At 52.6% G+C, this 22,539-nt stretch overlaps 1 protein-coding gene and 1 long non-coding RNA gene across 4 annotated transcripts in view; one reads left to right on the plus strand and one right to left on the minus strand.

Annotated features, from left to right (window-relative positions):
* Positions 1–12: 12 nt before the first annotated feature.
* On the minus strand, positions 13–16,457 carry EPHA1 (EPH receptor A1). Of its 3 annotated transcripts, none has more exons than XM_049641990.1 (18): positions 16,326–16,457; positions 15,177–15,244; positions 10,476–10,757; positions 8,112–8,514; positions 7,714–7,869; positions 7,083–7,427; positions 6,802–6,929; positions 6,394–6,544; positions 5,389–5,485; positions 5,108–5,166; positions 4,237–4,362; positions 3,222–3,407; positions 2,999–3,060; positions 2,671–2,877; positions 2,332–2,481; positions 1,884–2,077; positions 361–494; positions 13–249 (listed from the first exon to the last, which is right to left on the minus strand). In XM_049641990.1, the coding sequence occupies exons 1-18, from the start codon at positions 16,405–16,407 to the stop codon at positions 83–85; spliced, it is 2,997 nt and encodes a 998-aa protein (XP_049497947.1). In that variant the 5' UTR covers positions 16,408–16,457; the 3' UTR covers positions 13–82. The 3 variants fall into 3 exon arrangements, with proteins under 3 accessions (XP_049497947.1, XP_049497948.1, XP_049497949.1); XM_049641991.1 differs by having other exon boundaries at positions 69–249; positions 339–494; XM_049641992.1 differs by lacking the exon at positions 361–494 and having other exon boundaries at positions 69–249.
* The window catches only part of LOC125930266 (uncharacterized), a 31,970-nt gene continuing 19,117 nt past the window's right edge, over positions 9,687–22,539 (plus strand). The window contains exon 1 of the long non-coding RNA XR_007460120.1: positions 9,687–10,046. This is a non-coding gene — a long non-coding RNA (uncharacterized LOC125930266). The remainder of the gene's footprint in view (positions 10,047–22,539) is intronic.

Consider the following 22,539-nt stretch of genomic DNA (forward strand, 5'->3'; position numbering starts at 1 on the left):
CCACCTCCCTTTTTAAAACAAAGGCTCCTGGGTCCAGAGGTGAGTTCCTCAGGCAAGGGTGGGCAGGAGCAGCACCGAAGGCCTACATCTTGTAGGATGAGGGGAGGGCCATGGGGAGCGACCATGGCCCCATCCTTGCTCTTTGAGGCCAGGGTAGGTGCAGGAGGGGCTCAGTCCTTGAATCCCTGAATACTGCAAAGGATGCGCTTCTGGTGTCCCGGCAGCGTGATTCCCATCTGTGCCAGGTCCCTGTGGGCGACGAAAGGGGACTGTGAGTCTGGGCTCAACCCCCAGCAGCCCTCCCTGCCTGGGGCCCCCTCTCCCCCCGGGGTTCTCACTCGGCCGTCAGCTCCAACACACACTCCATGGTGTCCAGCCCAGCCGAGCGGAAGTGCAGAATGTAGCGTTTCATTCGTATGGATTCCAGCCACTCAGGGACGCTTCGATAGGGGATCCCATCGGAGCCACTCAAGCTGGGAAGGCGGAGCGTCACCCTGTGGGACAAGGGGTCCCTCGGTTGCACGGGACGTGCAGGGGCTGTCCGCAGCTTCCTGCCCCAGCTTTTCTGAGATCGGGGCTCAGCCTCTGAGCATCTGCAGCCAGCATTCAAGTTGGGTGTCTGAGCACAGAGATTATCTGGACTTTGTGGATTAGCCTGGCCATTGTCTGCGAACTCATTTCCTGGCCCAAGTCCTGGTGTGCTCACGGCAACAGGCAGGCTGACGGTCCTGTGGCACTGATAGACTCAGGGGAGGTGACAGCCCTGGGAGCCCCCAACAGAAGCATGCCATCAGCCCATCTCCCACGGGAGTGGCCAGTCCTGAGTGACTGGTGGCTGGTTAAGACTCAAGCGTCAACCACCACAGTTGAGAGGAAGCAGACGGCAGGAGAGCGGAGGCTTTAGAAGCTAGGCATGGTCCTGCCGTTTTCGGGGCGGCCCCCTGACTTCTGGGAGCAGCCACGGCTTGCCCCCTCCACCTCGGCTGTTATTCTTGCACTCTGACACCCTCAAAGACAATGAGTGTTGCTGTGCTAAAGCCAGCCAGGGCCAAAACCATTAGCAAAGTAAATCTGCTGGGGGAAAAATATTCAACATTCCAGAAAGATTAGCACACGCAGTCTCCAGTATACGAGGGAGTTGTTGCTCCAAAAGATAGTTTCAAAAGCCGGAGCTTGGAGCATATTTTCTCCCAGAAACAAGGTTATATATGGTGGTGTGATATGGAGGCCAGCATGCCAGGGCTGGTTCACCCGATCCAGCATTCAGAGTCCAGCCGTGCCCATCTCCCCCACCTCACTCCTGCCACCAGTTCATTCTCCACATGCCGGCAATGTTTCTGGTAAAACACGATGCTGACCATGTCCCTCCGACTTACAAGCTGGTCAGTGGTTCTCTGCGCTCAGGGTAGAGTCCAAACTTCTCAGCAGAGCTGGTCCCCCTTGCACTGACCCCACCATCTCTGCTGGGACCCTGCGCTATTTGTAACCGGTCTTCCCTAAGCTCCCCGACCCAGGCTGGCCATGTGCTCTGGGAGACCCCACGAGGCTGTCCCTCCCTCGGCCATGACATGCACACATCCCACTGTCTAGCACTTGCCGGTTACTCTATCTCCCCCACCCCAATCCCCACCCAAGTGAACAAGCTCTCTGGAGTAGTTATTGGGTCGTAGGCACTGTTTATATGTGCTTTCCATCTCTGTGCTTGCTTTCTATCCTACCAACCCAGACTTATCAAGGATGGGACGGCGTCTTCTCCCCAAGGGCAGACGCCGCACTCTGTCCACAGGTCCACAGGCCTAGCACTCGGTGAATGTTGCTGAACGCCCATTTTCCTTCTGCCAGATCTGCCCTCCGAATCCCCTTGCCCTCTCCAATGTGGTTACCTGGGATCAAAGTTGGCAATGGTCCTCAGGGGGTGGGGGTTGGCAAGCAATTGCTCCAGATGTGCCTTCAGCTGGTGGAAGGAGGGCCGACGGGCTCGGTCATAGGCCCAGCAGTTCTTCATGAGTTCATAGAGAGGGGCAGGGCAGTCCACGGGAGGGGGCAGCCGGTACCCATCCTCAATGCTCTTCATTACCTGCAGCAGGGGAGCAGGGAGGGGCCCCATGAGAAGCCTCTGTGCACACAAGATCACTGCGATAGAGCCTCTTCCCACCCCCTGACCAGTAGGAAAGAGAACAGGGAGTAAGACAACGGGGACAGAGGAGCAAGAGTGCAGAAAGGCTGGGTCAGGGAGAAAGAATAGGATGTCTGCAGGAAGGGGCCACGGGAAGGTTTGGGGAGATGAGAAGTCAGTCAGGGGTGACATGGGGAGGACTACCCCAGGCTTACCTCCTGATTGCTCATCTCCCCGTACGGTTTGTCCCCAAAACTCAGAACCTCCCACATCACAATCCCAAAGCTCCACACGTCGCTGGCCGTGGTGAAGGTGCGATGGGCAATGGCTTCGGGGGCTGTCCAACGGATGGGGATCTTTCCTCCCTAACAGGGCATGTAGGGCAGAAAGGTGATGTGTTTCAGGGCAAGGAGGGGCGCGAGAAAGCACCTGTGCAAAGGGATGAGTCATTACTGTGTCCACAAAAGCACGCGTCCCATACTCATACGTGTGTGACTGTATGTATGCCACACAGTTGCATGCGAGTATAGACGCAGCGAGCACAGGGCTCTAACCTGGGTTTCGTAAGTGCCATCAAAGTTGTCCAGAAGGCGGGTGAGGCCAAAGTCAGACACCTTGCAGCACAGGTTCTGACTCACTAAGATGTTCCTGGCGGCCAGGTCCCGGTGGACATAACTGTGGTCGCTGAGGTAGTTCATGCCTGACGCGATGCCCTGCAGCATAGCCACCAGCTGCCCAGGGACCAGCTGGTCTTCCTGCTCCTGTAGCAGGGTGAGCGGGCCAGTTAGGCACCGGGCAGGGTCTCCTCCTCCCAAACCAGGAGCCCAAACCCAGGCATCCATGGTGCATTCCCCTCCCCAGCTGGCTGTCCACCCTCCTCACCCTCAGGAAGGCATCCAGGGCTCCGTTCTCCATAAACTCCGTGATGATCATGATGGGCTTTCCTGAGACACAAAGCACAAGTCGGCCTGGCAGCCTCTACCCATCTCCTCCCAGAACCAGACTTCCTGCCCTTGGCAGCAGATCTCCCCTACGCTTCCGGTGCTCTCATGCCCTCCCTTCCTCCTCCTTCCCTCCCCATGCTCCTGGAGACCACTGCTCCTACTCTTGGTGACGACGCCTTCCAGATGCAAAATGTGTGGGTGGCTGAACTGGCCCATGATGGTGGCCTCTCGAAGGAAGTTCCACCACTGGCCGTCTGGAGATGTGTCTTTCAAGGTCTTAATGGCCACAGTCTTGCAGTCCTGGCTGGGGATCCTCAGGGTCCCTCGATACACTTCTCCAAACTCTCCTGGGTGGAAAGAAAACAGGCCATGGCCCAATGCCCCTGGGGGGACAGGTAGCAGTATCCTCTAGCACTCTGGTTCTTTTCTTCACTGGATCAGAAAAGTGGCTTGCCCTTTGTGGGACAGGGGCTTGGGCCGTACTTCCTAGGGAAGGGGCCAGGAGTCTGGAGGAGCGGTGCAGCCACACAACCTGTTCGGCACAGTGTCCCAGGTGAGCAGAGTTCTCAGCTAACAGTAGGTGCTCGGTAAATGCCAGGTGAGTGCGTGCTGTGCAGTGGCACCGGGCTGTGTTTATAAAGGGCGGGGTGGGCCGGGGCCAGTGCGCCAGTGACTGGGGAGGCTAACCATTGCCTCCTCTCGCGCGAGCTCCTCCGGTCACAGCGCAGCTGGCTTGGCTGCAGAGCCAGCAAGGACACTGCTGAGCTTTGTTCTCTGCTCAGATCCGTTTCCTCTAGTGACCCAAGGGATCAGGGCAGCCCAAGGACACTGGGCCCCTGGTGGGGTGGAATGCGGGGCGAGGGAGGCTCTGAAGCTCTCCCACGTTTGGGAACCATCTGAGAAGAGCCTGAGCCTGGGGATGACGACCCCTCTGCTGACAAAGATGATGTGTTTAAGGCTGTTCATCAGAAACTCCATAACCACCAAAGCAAACTGTGTAGGAAGCAGGGGCTGCTTGAGGACATCTGATAAAGGGGTTACAGCATGACCACAGCAATTCGAGGAAGATTCAGGGTAGAGCAGAAAGGAAACTCATCTAGGAGCTCTTGGGTCAACTGACGGGCCAGCCGGCTCGCAGCTCTGTGCTGCCACACACAGGGGACCTGCGGGGCTCACCTTCCCCTATGACAGTGTCCACAATCAGCCAGCCTGGATCAAGCTCCTGGGTGAAGTCCAGGGCTCCCTGGGCAGGGTCCTCATATGCTTGGAGGTCCACATACGGCTTAAGCCACAGCTTGTCCTCTGTAGGCAGAACGGGGGGCAGGGGGCTCACCACAGGAACTCGAACTTCAAGGCTCAGGAGTTTTTTTGTTCCCATAAGAGTCCTGTTTTGGCTAAAGTGGGAGAAAGTCTCCGTCCTTAGCAATGAGGTTCTTCCTCTGTCTACGCGCAAAGCTCTATGTCCTCGCCCCCAGAGTCCCAGAGCTGCAGGCAAGAACCTGGGGCTGAAAGCTGTTCACAGCCTCGAGTTACCCAATCTTTCCATGGCTTGCTGACCACACTTCAAATCTCTTGCCCTTCCTCCTCACCCCTGCTAGCCATACTCCTCCAATCACTCACACCTCATTCACATTCCCAGACAAGCCTCGCCCTCACCCTGTTACTCGGAGGGACCACTGCCTCCCCCTTTCGTGGGGGCACCTAATGAGGTGACCGGTAGGAAGTCCACATGCCTCAGAGGACTTCAGGGAGCCTGCCAGCAACCCCCTTCCCACCAAGCCTCGGCCAGCAGACCTGGCCAGCCAGGGTGTCGGAACAGTGGCACCAAGAGCTAACAGGTAATTGCACAGAGCCTCTGGGGGGCTATCAGTACAAAGTTAATTAACCAAAGTTAATTAGGTAGCAAAACAGAAAAGCTCCAGAGACCATGGCCCCGACTCGTGCTCCCAGAGTTGGCTTGGCAAATGTGGGTTCTTTGGTTCTATCCCAGTGGCGCCTCCCAAGCCCCCCCCCTCCCCACACACACACACAGGTGCCCTGGGCTCACCTCGGTTCACGTCAGTGACGCGATCACGGGGCCTCTGCTGGTGTCGCCGCTGAGCTTTCCTGCAGGGGTGAGGGAGCATTGCTTTAGAGTCCCAGGACTGCCGCAGGGGCCCAGGGAGCTCTGGCTGCGTTTTACCCACAAACCACAGGGGCTGGGGGCACAGGACGGGGTGGGGGAATGCTGGAGGGAGCTTTCATACTAGCGGAGGGGAGGGGTGTTGGGGCTGCATTCCAGGGCTTCTGGGGCCCCGGGTGGCAGCTGGCAAGGGGCAGCAACAGCACCTTGAGCGGAAGAAGAGCATCCCCAGCAGCAGAGCTACGCCCAGCAGCAGCCCAAAGATGATGGCCACAATCTCTCCTCCAGTCAGGCCCCTGGAAACTGTGGCACAGGGGGTGAGGAGGGCTGGAGGGCTCAGAGTCCACAGGGACGATGAAGGCTACAAGGGCACACCCAGGGGCAGGTCCCTCAGTGGGCCTCGGGTGTGTGTCCCCTGTGCGAGGAGATGGGGGAGTGTGGGGGGGGGAGCATGCGGAGAGGCCTCACCCTGGGGCCCCTAGCTTTGGGCTGCCTGGTGACAAGCACGAAACCGGGGGGCTAGGAGGTTTGGCAGGATCCTGGCTGGCAGTATCCAGCAGCAGAAGGTGTTCTGAGGAGGGGCGCCTGGGTGGCTCAGTTGGTTTAGTATCCCATTCTTTTTTTTAAGTGTATTATTCATTTTTGAGAGAGACAAAGAGAGTGGGGGAGGGGCAGAGAGAGAGAGAGAGGGAGAGAGAACCCCAAGCAGGCTCCATGCTGTCAGCGTGGAGCCCGATGTAGGGCTCAGACTCACAAAACATGAGATCATGACCTGAGCTGAAACCAAGAGTCAGTCGCTTAACCACCTGAGCCACCCAGGTGCTCCCGGTGTCTGACTCTTGATTTCAGCTCAGGTCATGATCCCAGGGTCGCGGGACTGAGGTCCCAGGTCCTTGCTGAGTGTGGAGCCCGCTTAAGATTCTTTCTGTCTCTCTCTCTCTCTCTCTCTCTCTCTCTGTGTGTGTGTGTGTGCCCCTTCCCCTGCTTGTGCTCTTAAAAAAATGTCTGAGATTACTATGGGGAGGGGGCTTTGTGGGAATCCATGTGGGGCTCTCTCCTCTGAGGCAGTTCCTATGTGTACGTGCAGGTATGTGCATATGCACATACATAGCGGAAGAGGAAAGGTCACTGATTGGAGCAGTGTTTGAGAAGCCTCAGTGGGATGACGTGTGCATGTGTGTTTGGGGCAGAACACAGGATAACCCACCCACCTGGAGGGCTTGTCCGGAACTCATGGTCAGGGGAGAAAGGGCCAGGCCCTAGAGGGGTCAGCATTCGAACTCTGACAATGTACGTGGTGTCTGGCTGCAGTTCGGTCAGCAAGACCCTGGGTTCTAGAACCATCTGGTGCCTTTCTTCGTCCTGTGGATGAGAACCAACGGAAACTGGGCTGTGCAGAGAGAGATCTGGTGGAGGCGATGGCAGTCTTGGGATCATGTGGACAGGGGTGGCTTGGGGAATGGTCAGGGCAGGGCTGTTTGCAGGCTTTGTCCTGAGAAAGCCACACCGTTCACTTCGGCCAGTTCTCCCTCCGTCCCATCACCCAGGCTAGGAATGGCGAGTTGTGCCCCAGAACAGACACCCAGACACCAGGGACTGTTTCTCTGCCTCATCCTCACCTGATTCAGCACATGCAGCTCGTAGCTCAAGTTCCCCCCTGGACTGCGGGGCCGGGACCCTGCCCAGGTCAGTTCCAGCTGCCGTGGCTCCTTCTTTACCAGCCTCAGGGACAAGCCTGACAGTGACTCTGTGAGTCAAGAGGGTTCCAGGGGGTTTGGGAAGAAAGAAGAAAGAACCTAGGTCGCTTTTTGATTGCTTTCTGCCCGTCAATCTGTCTCTGTGGTCCTGAGCCCTTCTGGTTTCCTCCAGTCCTGTCCTGGCCCCTGCCCAGGTCACTCACCTGCGTGCCCCATGCTGATGCTCAGTGAGGTGCTGGCATGCGTGGATGGGCCAAACCCCGACACTCCATTCTGGGCCTCAACGTTAAAGGTGTAGTTGGCGTAGGGTTCAAGGCCGTTGACACGCACGGCCGGTGCCGTGAGCCCGCTGGCTCCCGGGGAAAAGCGCACAGTTCCCCCGCAGGGTTGGCAGGGTCCCCCGTCCACTGCTGCTCCCCGACACTGAGAACACCCCACACTGTACCTCACATCCTGGCGCCCCCCCATATCTGCTGGGGGTTCCCAACGCAGGGAGAGCTGAGTCCCCAAAACAGAGAAGCTCAGGTTTCGGGGAACTGAGGGGGGCCCTGTAAGGAGAAGAGGGGCCATTAGGTGGAACCAGCTTTGCTCTCATCTAACCTGCTGGCCCCTGCCTCCTCCCACCGCTGAAGGCCTTGCTGGGAGATTGGATTCAGACCCAGCTCAGCTCTGCATTCTTCCAGGAAAGTGGGGGGAGGGGGAGGAGCTCTAACGTCTGGCACTTTAAATGGTGCTCAATTTCTGAAAAGTTCTGGAAAACTTCGACCTTAACATGGGCTCACCAAAAGTCCTGCGCTTTCTCACAGATGGCCAGGCCCTCCCCCTTGGACTCACGCGTGCACGCCACTTGGGGGCCCTCCCCCAGGGCTCGGAAATGGCCGCTCTCACAGGTGCAGACGGTGGCCCCCTCCGGCTCGGCTGTGCTGTGCTCTGGACACTTGAGACAATGTGGTGCATCTGTGTCTGCCCGGTAGGAGCCGCTAGGGCAGGCTGGAGGGAGAAAGCAGCAGAGCCATGGTTGGCCAATGTGTTTACAGGCAGAATCATCCCCATTCGCCACCGCCTCCAATCCTCTGTACCAGAAGCACCCTGCATGTGTCTCCTGGGGTGCTCAGCCACACAGTCAACACTTCGCGGAGATGGAGCGTGGACCTCCTCCCTTCCCTCGGCACCTGGAGGCCCTCCCCCGAGTGGCCCCTGCAAGTGCCCACCACCTCCTCCGGCCTCCTTACCCAGGCATCCTTTACCGCTGCTGCCTTCCTCGTAGCCAGGCTCACAGTGGCATCGGCCCACGGGCACCAACCACTCACCCTCCGGACTGCAGTGCATGCGCGGTGCACCTGCCGGACCAGGGCTGGCCTGGGCATGGGGCAAGCAGGTCCCTGCCACTTCCACCAACCCGCCGGGTCCGGGCAGTGTGTCGGGGAATCGGGCCAAGCCCTGCACGGCCTCAGGACAGCGCTGGTAGAACACCCTTACAGACACCAGGGCCACGCAGGCACCTGGGTTGTGGAAAGCGAGGTAGAGGCCTCGGTGGGTCAGGCGGCCCAAGGAGCAGCGCTCCACGTTCAGCTTCACGGCGCCAGACGCGAGGTCTCGGATGGTGAAGCTCTGGTCTGCAGCCACAGTGGTCACCTGGGAAGGAGAGGTGTCCGAGAAGGGGATGGTAAAGTTATGCTTCACTCCCACGGGACAGAAAACAGTTGTTTGCTCTATACTTTATAGTTCAGGGGAGCCTGGGTGGCCCAGTGGTTGAGCGTCCGACTTTAGCTCGGGTCGTGATCTCATGGTTCATGAGTTCAAGCCCCACATCGGGCTCTCTGCTGTCAGTGCAGAGCCTGCTTTGCACCTTCTGTCCACCCCGCCGCTCCTTCCATGTTTGTACTCTCTCTTTCAAAAATAAATAAACATTAAAAAAACACTTTAGGGGTGCCCAGGTGGCTCAGTCACTTAAGCCTCTTACTTTGGCTCAGGTCACGATCTCACGATTTATAGGTTCCAGCCCCATGTAGGGCTCTAGTCTGATGGCTCAGAGCCTGGAGTGTTCTTTGGATTCTGTGTCTCCCTCTCTCTCTGCTCCTCCCCCACTCATACTCTGTGTCTCTTTCTCGAAAGAAATGAACATTAAAATATAAAATAAATAAATAAATAAATAAAGTATAGTTTACACAACTGTAAACCAAGGGGTTATTACTTGTGAGCTACTGGCTAAGTGTCTTATGTGTGTTATGCTGTTGAGTCCTTGCAATAAACCTACGAGGTAGGATGGATTACCATCCCCACTTAACAGATGAAGAAACTAAGGCGAAGAGAGGCTAGAGACCTTGGACAAGATCACACAGCTACATGATGGGACTGGTAACCAGGCAGTGAGACGCTATAGCCCATATAATTTCCACTATTCGAAGGTGTTCCCAGCGTCTGTGCCAATGAGGTGATCAGTTATGAAGTGCGTCATCATTCATTTATTACTAATAACAAACTTTACAACATCTTCTCTTTGGGAAAAAAACAAAAAACAAAAAACGAGAGCACGTCCTATAATAATATGCTTCTTACGCTTTTGCATTCCGGTACGTCTTCTTGAGTAGGAAAGAGAGGGATAGTATTAGAGAGATAGCCTGCAGAGAAGTGTCTCCCTACACAGCTCTAGGTAGACCCACGGGGGTGTGTCACTCGCAAGCAGCCTGGGTGCTGATAGCAAAAGTCCAAATACCTCCACCAGGGAATGCCGTTATCTCAACGGAGGCAAAGCCGCTGAAACAGATAAGGCCGGCACTATTATCATCACTATTTTAAGACAAGAAAACCTCTCAGAGGTTAAGTGCAGAGCGCAAAGGCCGGACGGAGCAGAAAAGGCAAAGTAGTTCCTCCTTATCCGCGGTCCGGCTTTCGCGGCTTCAGCTTGGCAGCTGCCAAAGACCGCAGGGCTGTCAACCACGCCTACGAGCAGAGACTCCTCCTCCTGACCTTGCGTCAGAAGGTCAATAGTAGCCGGGTGCGCCGGCTCCACGCCACGCCACGCCACGCCACGCCACGCCACGCCACGCCACGCCACGCCACGCCACGCCACGTCACAGGCTGACGATAGGACTCAGCGGTGCTTGGTTCCTCGCTCCCTCTCCTGGAGAGGCGTTTTGTCATCTCGCAGCGCCACGAGGAAAGGGGTGAGTACAGCACGTGAAATATTTTGAGACAGAGGGGGAGGGAAAGAGACTATACTCTGATAACTTATATTACAGTGTACTGTTATCATTGTTTTATTTTATTACGAGCCAGTGTTGTGTCTCTGGCTCCGTTCTGATTTATACGTGAAAGCTTAACCGCGGGAATGTATGTATCGGGGTTCAGTACTGTCTGTGCAGGCATCCCGGGGTGGGGGGGGTCCTGGGAGGTATGTCCCGCAGGTCAGGGGGCCTCTACGCTACTCAAATCCACCTCTTCTGATTGCTAGTCCCGCATTCTTGTCCTTATTGGACACCTAGATCCTCTTTCTCTTTTTTCTGCCACTGTCTCTTTTCCTGAGCTGAGCGGGGGCAGGAACCAGTGTTAGGACCAAGGTGGCAGGGGTGGGAGGTGGGGCGGGGTAGAAGCACCTTCTGGAACAAGGGCCGTCGGAGCTGAATGCCCACGTCCTGGTCGCTCTCCATGTACAGGAGGTTGAAGGTCTCCTTGCAGCCCAGAGGCCTGGCTCCCCCGGGGAAGCTCTTACAGTCCCTCACGGTGAACTGCAGCTCCACATGGACACGCGAAGCTTCCTCCCCCCGGTAAATCCAGTTGGAGCGCAGCCAGTGGTCAGTGTCCCCGCCATCTTGCAGTGGGCAGTCCTGGTACATGTAGAGGGGTGTCCCATTCAGTATCTGCTGCACTTCACTCCACTGCGAGAAGGAAAAATCCGAGTTAGGCTCCATCCAAGTCATCACCTGCTCCCTAAACTCTGGTTTTCTAGAGCTGATGATGGGGAAGCTGGTGTCAGAGCTCCCCCAGTTCACCTGCTTGTCCTGCTCTCTTTCCACCCCCCCGGGCTCCAGGAGAAGAAGCTAAATGTTTAGAGTCAGGATTTATTTGGATACAGGATGGGCAAAACAATACCCCCATGCGATCTGCAGCCAGCCCCGATCTCTTCATTGAGCCCACTTCAGCTGCAGAAGTATGAGCACCGCTTTTTTACCCGTCTCATCAGTCAGGATTGTCAAGTGCCCCAAAGGCCGACTTGTATGGCAGAAACTCATTCACAAAACCTTTCTGCCTATTTGTGTAGAAAAGAGGATACTACCTTTAACATTAAGGCCCCTAAGCTTTTGGAGGGCACGAACAAGCATAAATCTCTTCTGTATGGAAGGAACTCACCCTCTCCAATATTCCCTCCAGTTATGGTCACTATCAAAATCAACAATGGATGGGGTTGCTTGGACTCGTAGACACCATCTAGTCCACCCCTGTTAACTGCTTTTACATGAAAAGCATTTTATTTTTATTTATTTATTAAAATTTTTTTTTTAATGTTTATTTATATTTGAGAGAGAAAGTGCACAAGCAGGGGAGGGGCAGAGAGAGAGATGGAGACAATATGAAACAGGCTCCAGGCTCTGAGCTGTCAGCACAGAGCCCGATGCGGGACTCAAACTCACGAACCGTGAGATCATGACCTGAGCTGAAGTGGGATGCTTAGCCGACTGAGCCACCCAGGAGCCCCAAAAGCATTTTATTTTTAAACTTAGTAATAACAATGGCTAGCACTAATACAGGACTTACCACGCACCAGTCACTGTTATAAACACTTTCCATGATGGACACTGAGTCACAACGAGGTTAAGTGACTTGCCCTGTGCACTCAGTCATTAGGAGGCAGAGCTGGGATGTGCACCCAGGCACTCTAGGCTCCAGAGTTTATGCTCTTTTTCTTTCTTTCTTTCTCTTTTTTTTTTTTTTTAAGTAGGCTCCCTGCCCAGTGTGGGGCATGAACTCATGACCCTGAGGTCAAGAGTCACATGCTCCACTAAGCCAGCCAGGTGCTCCTATGTTCTTGATCATTTTATTTCTAAGGGCTAATTATTAAAGTCAAAGAAGGGGCATCTGGGTGGCTCAGTCTGTTAAGCGTCCGACTTCGGCTCAGGTCATGATCTCAAGGTTCATGGATTGAAGTCCCACGCAGGGCCCTGAGCTGACTGTGCCCAGCCTGCTTGGGATTCTCTCCCTTTCTCTCTGCCCTCCCCCCACCAACATGCACACACTTTCAAAATAAATAAGTTTTTTTTTTTTTTAAGTCAAAGAATAAACATATATAATATAAAGTGAAAGTCCTCCCACCCGACTACCTCTTCACGGGAAGTTATTCTTAACAATTTGGAGTGAAGCTCCCCAGACCATTTTCAGTGCCTCTAGAGAAACGTTTGAATGTTTTTCTGTGTTTTTAACATAATTTTTTAACCTGTTATTTTGTAACCTACTTTTTGTTTTTAACAAATAAAAAGTCTTTGAAAGATGTTCACGAGAGTATAAAAAGATCTACCTAAGTCTTTTTAGCAATCCATAAAATAGTATTCCATTGTATGGATGTACTGTAATTTATTTAATTATTCTATTGTTGGACATTTAGGTAGCTTCTAGGTTTTTTTTTTAAGTAAACGTGTAGATTTCTATAAGATTTCTGTAGAAGTGCTGTATTAAAAGGTAAATATTATAAACTTTGTAAGAAGATACTGTCAAATTGGCCTCCAAAAAGGATTTATCAATTTATACTTTCACCAACAATGCATGAGGGCTCTTTTTTTTTTTTGAGAAACTGGATAGTGAAGATCTCTTTACTTTTGGCCTCTCTTATGGACAAAACACAGCTTCCTGCCATTTTAATTTACATTTCTTTTGAGAAGGAGGCTGTGCGTTTCTATTTTGTTCATTGGCTATCTGTATTTTTATGTAATTATGTGTTTGTAAACTTTGCCTGTTACCTTTTGAGTGTTCATTTGGATGAACTTTTTTTTTTTTTTAATCATAGATGCTAATCGTTTGCTTGAAATATGTTTCAAATGTTTTCTTCCTGTCATGCCACTTAATTTGCTAATGATATCTTTGATGTTGGCCTACATTTAAAAATTTTACATAGTAACGTCTATCTCCTCTCCCTTTATGAATTCTAAGTCGTGTATTTTGCTTGGGAAGCTCTCTCATCCCAAACTTACAAGGATCTTGTGTATTTTCTCCTCATATTTCTGTGGATTTCGTTTTTAGGTTTAGATTTTAATCTCCTTAGAATTTATTTTTTGGTGTAAAGTATGAAATGGAGATGTAACTTCACATTCTTCTTCTTCCTTGTTATTTTTAAATTAACTTTTTTTTAAAAGTTTACTTCTTTATTTTTGAGGGAGGGAGTGCATGTGAGTGGGGGAGGGGCAGAGAAAGAGAGGAGAGAGAGAATCCCAAGCAGGCTCTCTGCTGTCAGCCCACAAGGGGCTCAAACTCACGAACCCATGAGATCTTGACCTGAGCCTTAAAGAGGAGTCTGAGGCCCTTAGAACATCTTCTGTAAGGGCCTTCATTGCTACTCTCAGCTCTGGGAAAAAGTAGGGGAAAGCACCATCAACTGAGAACTGGGTGGGGTGTGGCAGGGGCAGGAGTATATGAGGTACATAATTTTGCGCTGTGTGAGGCAGTTCAAAGATTGGGCAGGGGGTGTCCAGCAGTGAAGGCATCCGGGGCCTGTTCTTAGCAGGAAGCTGTGATGAGGAAGCCCAAGGGGAAGGCATGGCGTGGAGGTCAGGTGGAAGGGTGGTAGGCGGTTAATGTGCAGCTCATTAGCTAGATTGTCATGGCTGCAGCTGGAGCCCGGAGGAGCAGATGTTCCCAGCTGTGACTTGCCTTTCCCAGTTCCAGCGGTGACAGATGGGGGAGAACCAGCTGCCCGGGATCAGCAACAAGGATCCTTTCACTTATCACTCGGGCTGCTGGCTGCTACATGGGTACATTCTGGTGAGCCTGAATCCGCGTGCATGTGTGTGAGATGAGGGGAGGGGACACGGCAGACATTGGGAGTCTGTAACTGCTCCCGTCTTCTTGCCCTCCCGGTGCAAATATATTATATATGTATGTAATGCACATGTATGCCTATGTATGTGCATGTATGCATTACATATGCTGTTTGACCTGAGCTGCACAAGGGGCCTTGCTTCCACTCCAGCCCAATTAGGGAAGAGTTATTTGGGTGGGGGTGGCCGGGGCACAGCGAAGGCCTGTGGGAGCCAGCTAATGGACCTGCAGCCCTCATTGTGGAGTGATTAGCTGCTTTATGAGATGAGGCGCCTATTACGGCTGGCCTAATCCAGGATTTTCCAAGCAGCCCCTCCTGTAGGATACATTATGGTTTAGTCTATTAATTCTAATTATAGGCCACTCTGTGGGAGAACTAAGAGTAGAGCCAGGACCCTAGGACCCAGAGGGAAAGAAAGCAGGTGACCCCAATACCAGAAATAGAGGCTGCGTTCCTACAGGAATAGGAAGGCCAAAGGGGTCCAGGACCAGAGGGAAGGAGGCCCTGAGGCCAGACTCCAGGAAGCTGAGACAGCGAGGGCAGCCTCCTGGGGTTCTGTGGCCAGCTCTGCTGAGTGATGGAAAGGTGTGCTTTGGGACTCACAAGAACGTCTCTCTGCTCACTAGGTCTTAGGAATATCTGTGGAGGGAAGGGACTTGGAGCAGGTTCAGACAGCTGGAATGCATGCTGTGCCTGGGCTGAGGAAAATGGACAAGGTGCCAAGCGCTCAGGGACCTCTAGTGGGAGGGCAGCTTTGAATTTTGGGGAGGCAAACACCCTTTGAAGAACTTGCTGAAAACTTTGGCTTTCCTATCCAGAAAAGAATATCCCCATACATCTATACAATTTAGGATCCACTTTTATGGGGTTCCTTGACCCTTGACCCTCTGAAGTCTGTCTGTGCAACTCTATTGGGATAGATGGACCTCACATTGAAGATACATCGGGTGTTTTGGTTCTTAGCCCTCAATGATTGCATCCCTGGTCCCGTTCATCCCCTGCCTGGGGGATTGTGGTCTCATCACCTCCCAAGTCCTCTCTCCGTCTGGGGCAGGGAGGGGAGGAGCCAGGCATTGAAGCGTTCTTCTGGGGTGAAGCCTGAACCCCCCCCCCCAAATGTCCCATTCAGGAGGCTCTGACTCACCTCCCTTCCCCCTCCCTGAGGAGACACTTCCAGTTTTTCCTGCTCTTTTCTCCGTTCCTCCACCCACCTCTCCGCCCATTTCCCACTGGCCTGCAGCTTTGAGCCTTCCCCTCCCTTGACACTTACCCCATCCTCTGGGGGATCCAGCAGCCAGCCCAGCTCTCCCTGTGCTGTGCTCGTGTCCATCAGAGTGACTGAAGTGGTGAGGAAAAGGTCGGTCACCCTTGGGGGAGGAGGACCCACACGTGCAACCCACATTCCTCATTCTGGGCCCCCAGCCCCAAGGCTTCAACATCCTGTTCCTAACAGCTGTGACTTCCTGAGGTTTAGCTGGGGAAGGAGGAGTGAAGAGCTCAGGGATTAGTCTGTCTTCCTCCAGAGTGTGAAGGGAGGAAGGCAGAGTCGGGCAAGGGTTGGAGGGCTGGATCCTTGACCAAAGTCAAGGCAGGAAGTGTTGGGAAGCGCAGCCCCACGTAAGACCTGCACCCTCTCACTCAGCAGTGGCTGGTGCTGGCTGGGGGAAATTCAGCAGCTGCAGAATTCGAAGAGTGTGTGGGCAAGAGAGGATCTCAGCCCCTGGGGGTCCTGAGTGGGTAGGGTGTGGTCAGGGAACCTTACAGGGGGTTCCTGAGTGGGGAGGCTCCTTCCTACAGGCAAATGGCCTGCTCTGCCTGTGGTTGGGGGTGTGCAGTGACGGTACCGGGCGTAGCTCTTGAGCCTGGGAAAATGGGGGTAGTAGGGCCAGAGAGGGTGTACAGGCCTTCACCATTAAGATTTGATCTCTACATCTGGAAACTCCTGCATCCCGAGTTCGAATCCATTCCCCCCAGTGGCAGGTCCCTCTGCCCACCCCCACCCCGCGCCCCCTCAGGCATAGGATGGCATAAGGGGACTTCCCACCCCTGACTTCATAGGGTCCGGATCTTTGGGTTGGGCACCTGAGACTGAGACTGCCTGAGAATGAGGGATCCCCACGAGTGCTGGGGGGGGCGGGGCGGGAGTCTGGACGCCGCTTCCCCGCAGCGGTCAGTAGATCCCTCCCCACCACCAGGCGCAAACTGTTGATCAGGGCGACTGACCAGGGCCACCAGTTGTTTGGGGGTCAAAGACCAAAGACTGGCCTGGCCAGTCGATCGCCTGGCGGCAGGGCAAAACAAGAGCGCTGGAGAGGGGCGCGCGCGGAGAGGGCCTCCGCAGGAATGCCGGCTCCTGGAAAGGGTGCCGGCCGGGCCCCTGGGGGGGGGGGGGGGGGGGGGGGGGGGGGGGGGTCGGTACCTTCCTTGGCGCGCGCCCCGGGGGGCAGCGGGGCGCAGAGCAGCAGCAGCAGCCCGAGCCCCAGGGGCCAGCGCCGCTCCATGGCGCCGGCCGGGACCTGGGACCTCGGCCCAGACTGCTGGGTCAGGTCGCGAGGACTGCGCGAGCTGGGAGGGCCGGGCGGGGGCGGGGGGCGGGGCCGGCACCGGGGGCGGAGCCGGGCCTCACCTGGATCACCTTCTTAAAGGGACAGTAGAGCAGGAAGGAAACTTGTTAGACAGGTAATAAACTTCAAAAACCGGAGGCGTCTGGACCGGAATGAGACTGCGGGCGCCGCCTGGTGGGTGGGATTAGGAATCGACTAACCCAGTTCGAATTAACCAGAATTAACCCAGTTCTAATTCTAATCCTAAACTCAACCTTTAACCTAATTCTACCTCTGACTTGAACTACACCTTTGTGTTTCTCCCTCTCTCTTTCTAAAGAAAGCAGTTCCTAGCAATGTAATAGCCACGGGGGAAGGCAGGGTTTTATGCTGCAGTAGGGGAGGCTTAGACGACCATAATGCAAGGTGGGCTACAACTCTGAGAGAAACACCTGGAGACTCGGAAGAGGAAGGAAGCCCAGCCTTCAGGGCAACAGTAGGTGAGTCTTTAGGGAGTAGGCCGTGTGAGCTGGGTTTTCAGTGGCAGAGATTGGGAAAGGCATGAGCAAGGGCCTGAGGCAGGGAGCCCCAAGGTGCGCTCTGGGAGTGGTGAATGGACCAGTTTGACTGCTGGGGCACAGGATTTGTCTTGGGAGTGGGGCAGAGAGTCAGGTGTGTCCAGAGCAGGGAAGGTCTTAGTAAACATGTTACCATGAGCTTTACAGAGCAAAAGAGAGGAATCTGTGAGGGGTTCTGAGCACAAGTGTTAAGTGGGAGCAGGTCCAGCCTGCTTGAGTCCTGTCTAGTTGGAGACAACCCACGTCCCTCCCACCCTCTTGGAGACCTCCTTACGTTATATTTAATAAATGTTTATTCACTTTCTACTTTGCATGCATCAAGCTCTGAGAGACTCAAAGAAGAGTAAGACAGTCCTTGCCCTAAACAAGCTGTTGGTCGGAAGAGGGCATAAAGCCAACACATTTGACTCAAATGACAGATAGGAGTAGACCCCAGCTGAGGTACAAAATGGGGGCAACAGTGGCTCAAATGGGAGAAATACATCTATTTAGGATGGTGGGGGCTCCGCTCCTGGGGCCTCTCCTTCCTTTACCCTTCCCTGGGTCCATCTCATTTGGGTGAATGATTCGTAGTCTTTGTATCATTTCAGTTGTTGCATTTTCAGTGACTGTGGTACATTACAGGTGCTTACTTTATTAATGAAAAATTAATACTTCTCGGGGTTTCTATTTGTTGTACAGATTAAGAATGAGAAGAAAATGGCTTGTAATTTTCTGGCCCAGACTATCCTCGTTGGCATGAATAAATAAATGTAATCCATGGATCTTGGTTGGAAAATTCACGTTGAACAGAAAAGAAACAAAATGGAAAGGAGAGTCCTCCCTTCTTCCACCCTCTAACTCCTCTCCCCAGTGTTAATGGCCACCAGTTGTGTCTTGAGATTCTCCCAGGATTTTCCCCCTAAGCACACACACATGCGTGCTTTTAGAATGTATACAGAGGGGCCAGTGGATACACACTGTTCAGCACCAGGGGCCTCTTTCTAATGGTAAGTACTTTGGGAAGGAGGAGGAGGCTCCTGCAGGCCCACTGGGGTCAGAGCTTTGTGATTTCAGCAGGGAGGAATGGGCAAAGGGTGCACAGCCAACAGAAGGGGGGAAATGGAGCAAGCTTTGGACAATTGCTGCTAGGAAATAAGCCAGACTGTGGTGAGGTAATGCATGTGTTCGTTGCTGTGGTTTGTTAAAGTTACAAGACCCTTGGGACTGAAGGGGGTGGGGTGGGGGCTGCTCCTTGCGGGGAGAGGTGGCGTGAAGAGGGCTGGAAAGGAGCCTTGCTTTTGTTTTAAGGTTGCTTCTCTGTCCAGGTTCTGGAAGTGACACAGAAGGGGAATGAAAGCCCACCTTCTACCCCCATTCAGGATGCTCCCAGCTTGACAGTTCCTCATTCTGTTTGTGTGGGCTGAGGCAGGCCTTCGATTTCGGCCTCTGCCCTTAACTAGCACTGCTGCTTTGGTCAGGCTGTTTACACTCTCTGGATCTTAGTTTCCTTACATTCGAGTGATCTCTGAGGCCGGTTCCAGGAAAAATGGCAGGATTCGGAGTGAGAAGACATAGGCCAGCTCATTTAGCTATTCTGTGTCTCTGTTTCCTTAGCTGTAAAACTAAGGGGGGGGGGGGCGGGTGTGAGGATCAGAAGAGGAGAAAGCTCTTGCTAGCAGTAAGTTACCATACAGACACTGATGTGCTGGGACAGTGTTGGGGGTGCGGCCTACTGAGTTTCTCCTGCAGGGAGCTCCTGGAGTAGAACAGTCTCTGTGACTGAGGCATCACATTTTTTTTCCTTTTAAAAGCAACTTTATTGAGGGATAATTTGCATAAAATGAATTTCACCCATTCCAAGAGCACAGTTCAGTGGGTTCTGACAAAGGCATCCGCCCTCGTAACCACCACCTCACTCAAGATCCAGAACACTTTCATCACCCAGAAACGGTCCCTCATGCCCTTTGCTGTCAATCCCACCTGGGCTCCAGGCTTCCTGTCAAGATAGACAAGATTCCTCCCCTGCCTGCAGGGGCCAGAATTTCCTGTAGTCTTCTGAGTCTGGCTTTTCCTTTCAGTACCATGCCCTGAGGTCTGTGCAGGTTGTGGGCATCAGCAGTTTGCTCCTTCTGGTTTGTCGACCACTGTTCCCTGTGTGGATGCCCTGGGGCATCATTTAACAATCCAAAAATCAAACCCAAACAGTCTCCCTCTGCTCTGCTTCCCCAGGAACTCCAGGCCCCTTACCTGACGAGGCTTCCCAGAGGGACACCCGTCTTCCCTCTTAGATGGAGAGAACCCAAGTTTTCTGACCCTGTAGTTCTCATTCTGTAGTCAAGAAGGATGGAAAGGAAAGCCTGCTCATCCCTGCAGCCTCAGACTTCCTGGCTTCTGGCTTCCTCCTGCAGCCAGGACCTTAACACTCCCTTGTTCATATTGTCCCATCCTCCGCCTGTCCCTGCTCCTCCTCTCCAGCTCCACCTGGCTCTTTGCTGATCTGGGATAAGGTGAAATTTCACCCAGCCTAGGTTGAGGCCTTGTATGGCCATAAGACTCTGGTTAAAATACAGCCTAACCGGCAGGGTAACCCAGTAAGCTGCCAGCAACACTATGAAAGCATCAGTGCACGTTGGTTTATCAGATGAATATCAGGTCCTGAGCAAGGGCCTGTGTGGATGGGACCAAACAGCTTTGTTTTGGCTGCTGAGGGCTGGCCTGCACTTGCAGGCAGCACGATCCAGGAGACTGTGTGGGCAGTGGGAAGTGAAGGAACAGCTCTCTCAATGCATCCGGGTGAATTCCGCACATCTTTGATCACAAGGCTAATTTGGTCCTTGCCTTCCCTTCTCCTCTGTGCTCTTACCTATCTGCTCTCTGATCCTGGTTTACCATCAGGCAGCAGGGGTGGGGATAATCATAGTTACCATTTATTACCGCACCTACGCATGCTGCCAGGGCACTTCACATACATTATTTCATTTACTTCTCACACCAACCCTTTGAAGAAGGTATTATTAGTTCTATTTTATAGATGGAAAAACCTGAGGCACAGGGAATTAAGTTACTTGTTCAGAGTCACTCAGTTGCAGAATCAGGATTTGAACCCAGGTCTGTTGGACTCTGGGGCCTTTGGCCTCCAGTTGAGATTCCAGAAGCAAAAGAAGTAGGCAGCGCTTAAATTTTGTTTTCCTACCTCCTTCCCTCTGTCTCCCCTGGCTTGAAACAGCATGGATTAAAAAAGCCTGTTTTCAAACTTTCTAAAATGGAATCATGTAATATGCATTCTTTGGTGTCTGAGTTCTTTCATTTACTCTTATGTGTGTGCGTAAGAGTGTGCTGTTATTGTGTGCTATTTCGATATTCCCCTGTATAAAGAACAGCCTATTGGGGCACCTGGGTGGCTCAGTGGGTTAAGCGTCTGACTTCAGCTCAGGTCATGGTCTCATAGTTCATAGGTTCAAGCCCTGCATTGGTTTGGACTCTGTGTTGACAGCTCGAAGTCTGCTTGGGATTCTATGTCTCTCTCTCTCTCTGCCCTTCCCCTCTCCATGCTCTGTCTGTCTCTCTCAGAGATAAACATTAAAAAAAAAAAACCAAAAAACAAAACACCTTATTTTTAAAGACTTCTTGACTTTGTGGTTAAACATTCTACACTTAAATTGCCACACCAGGCCACTCCCATGGTTTATCTAGGTCTGGGTGTCTCTGGGTATCTGAGAGATGTTTGATCTTCCCAGAAGGTACTTCTGTTTTTGAAGGGGAGTTCTTGCTAGCCCCATGGTTCCTTTATTGATTAAATCTATTCAGGGGCAGCCTGTGAGCAATGCCACACTGCCGGATTGTCCCCCTTCCTTACTCCTTTGTATGGCCCTCCCGCCTTCCATCTCAGTTTGACAAAAGGAAAGCACCTGATTTATTTAAGTAGCCATAACTCTTCATATCAGAAGTAGGACTGTTTTGTGACAGAAGCAGGTGGAAGTTTTCCCCGAGATGCCATATTTCCAAAAATATCTATTGGAAAGTCCTACTATTAGGGCTCCAGGGTGGCTCAGTCGGTTAAGTGTCCGACTCTTGATTTCAGCCCAAGTCATGATCCCACGTTTTGTGAGTTTGAGTCCTGCAACGGGCTCTGTGCTTATGGCAAGGATCCTGCTTGGCATTGTCTCTCTTCCTCTCTGCCCCTCCCCCATGTGTTTTTTTCCTCTCTCTTTCCCTCAAAATAAATAAAAAAACTATTAAAAAAAAATCCTACTTTTGTCACTGAATCATGTGATTCATCCTGTGATGACCGTGGGCATATCATCTGACTGTCTTGAACCTCAGCTGTCTCATCTACAAAATTGGGGAAATAGTGGTAATGATGCTGGTCCTCAGCACCTACATCATGGTGTATGAGGCGGGTACAAATACGATAAAGGATGCGAGCATATGCTCCTGGCTCTGTCGTGTAATGTAAGGGTACATCTTTTTCCTTTTTGTGTCCTGTGTACAGGGCTGTTTGCAAGATGGATTTGGAGAATCAGGGAATAAGTCTGCTGAAGGAAGGGGCAGACCTAAGTAGTATCAGTCCCTGAATTAAAAGGGTTGGTTGTTTGGTTGAAGCTCAGATCTCAAAAAGAGGCAAGAGAAGAATAAAGCAAGAGCTAAGAGAAGTCACTCTTGATCCTTTTAGATTATGAGGCATTATGGGACTAAATATGACACACTTTTGGGACATACTGCAATTCTGCTTGTACTTGTTTTTCCTAAAATTCTATTTCCCTTTGCAATGTGAAAATCCTGCCAAGCATTTTGTTTGTTTTAGAGACAAGCAGGTAGTGAAAAATCCATGAGCCTGTGCTGCATGCTAGCATGGGCCACGAAGAGGAAATTCAAGGATGAATTCAAGGCTGGGTGGTAGCAGCCACAAAGGAGATGGGGTGACTTCTGGTGTTGATGGGAGAGGCAGTGGGGGAGGGGTGAGGTGGGAATTCCGTTGGGGTTATGCATTCGTTCCATCCAAATGCATATTTAGGTAGAGCTTACCTCAACACCTTCCTCACCACCCCCCCTCAACCCCCCCATTCTTAACTGTTCTCTTTCCAGAGGAAAAATAAAACCAGTTTACAATTATCCTATTATTTCATTGATTTCTGGAGTGGCGACAGGAAACCTTGGACAGGTCAGTCGTGTGAAGAGGCTGTGACTCAGAATTCCTTGTACTAATATTTGTGTGCGTCTCACGACAAACCCCATGCTTCCACCTGAACTTGTTTGCTTGACCGCCTGAGAAGATAGCATTGCTAACCTGAGAAATTAATACGCTCCATTAATGCTTGGGCAGGTAGAAGGGAGGGAGGGAGAGGGAGAGAACAAATGTGTCTCAGTGAACGGGGACAGGTCAGAAATTTAGTAAGAACAAGTTGAGACAAGTGTTAAATACCAGAACCGCCCCCCCCCCCACCCGGGAGAAGAGTGAGAGCTTGGTCCTTGTCAAAATGTTTATTGCCTAGACCACAGGAAGAGGAGAGGGAGTGGAAGACTATGTTTC

This window comes from Panthera uncia, chromosome A2 (assembly GCF_023721935.1).
Source record: "Panthera uncia isolate 11264 chromosome A2, Puncia_PCG_1.0, whole genome shotgun sequence".
Classification (NCBI taxonomy): domain Eukaryota; kingdom Metazoa; phylum Chordata; class Mammalia; order Carnivora; family Felidae; genus Panthera; species Panthera uncia.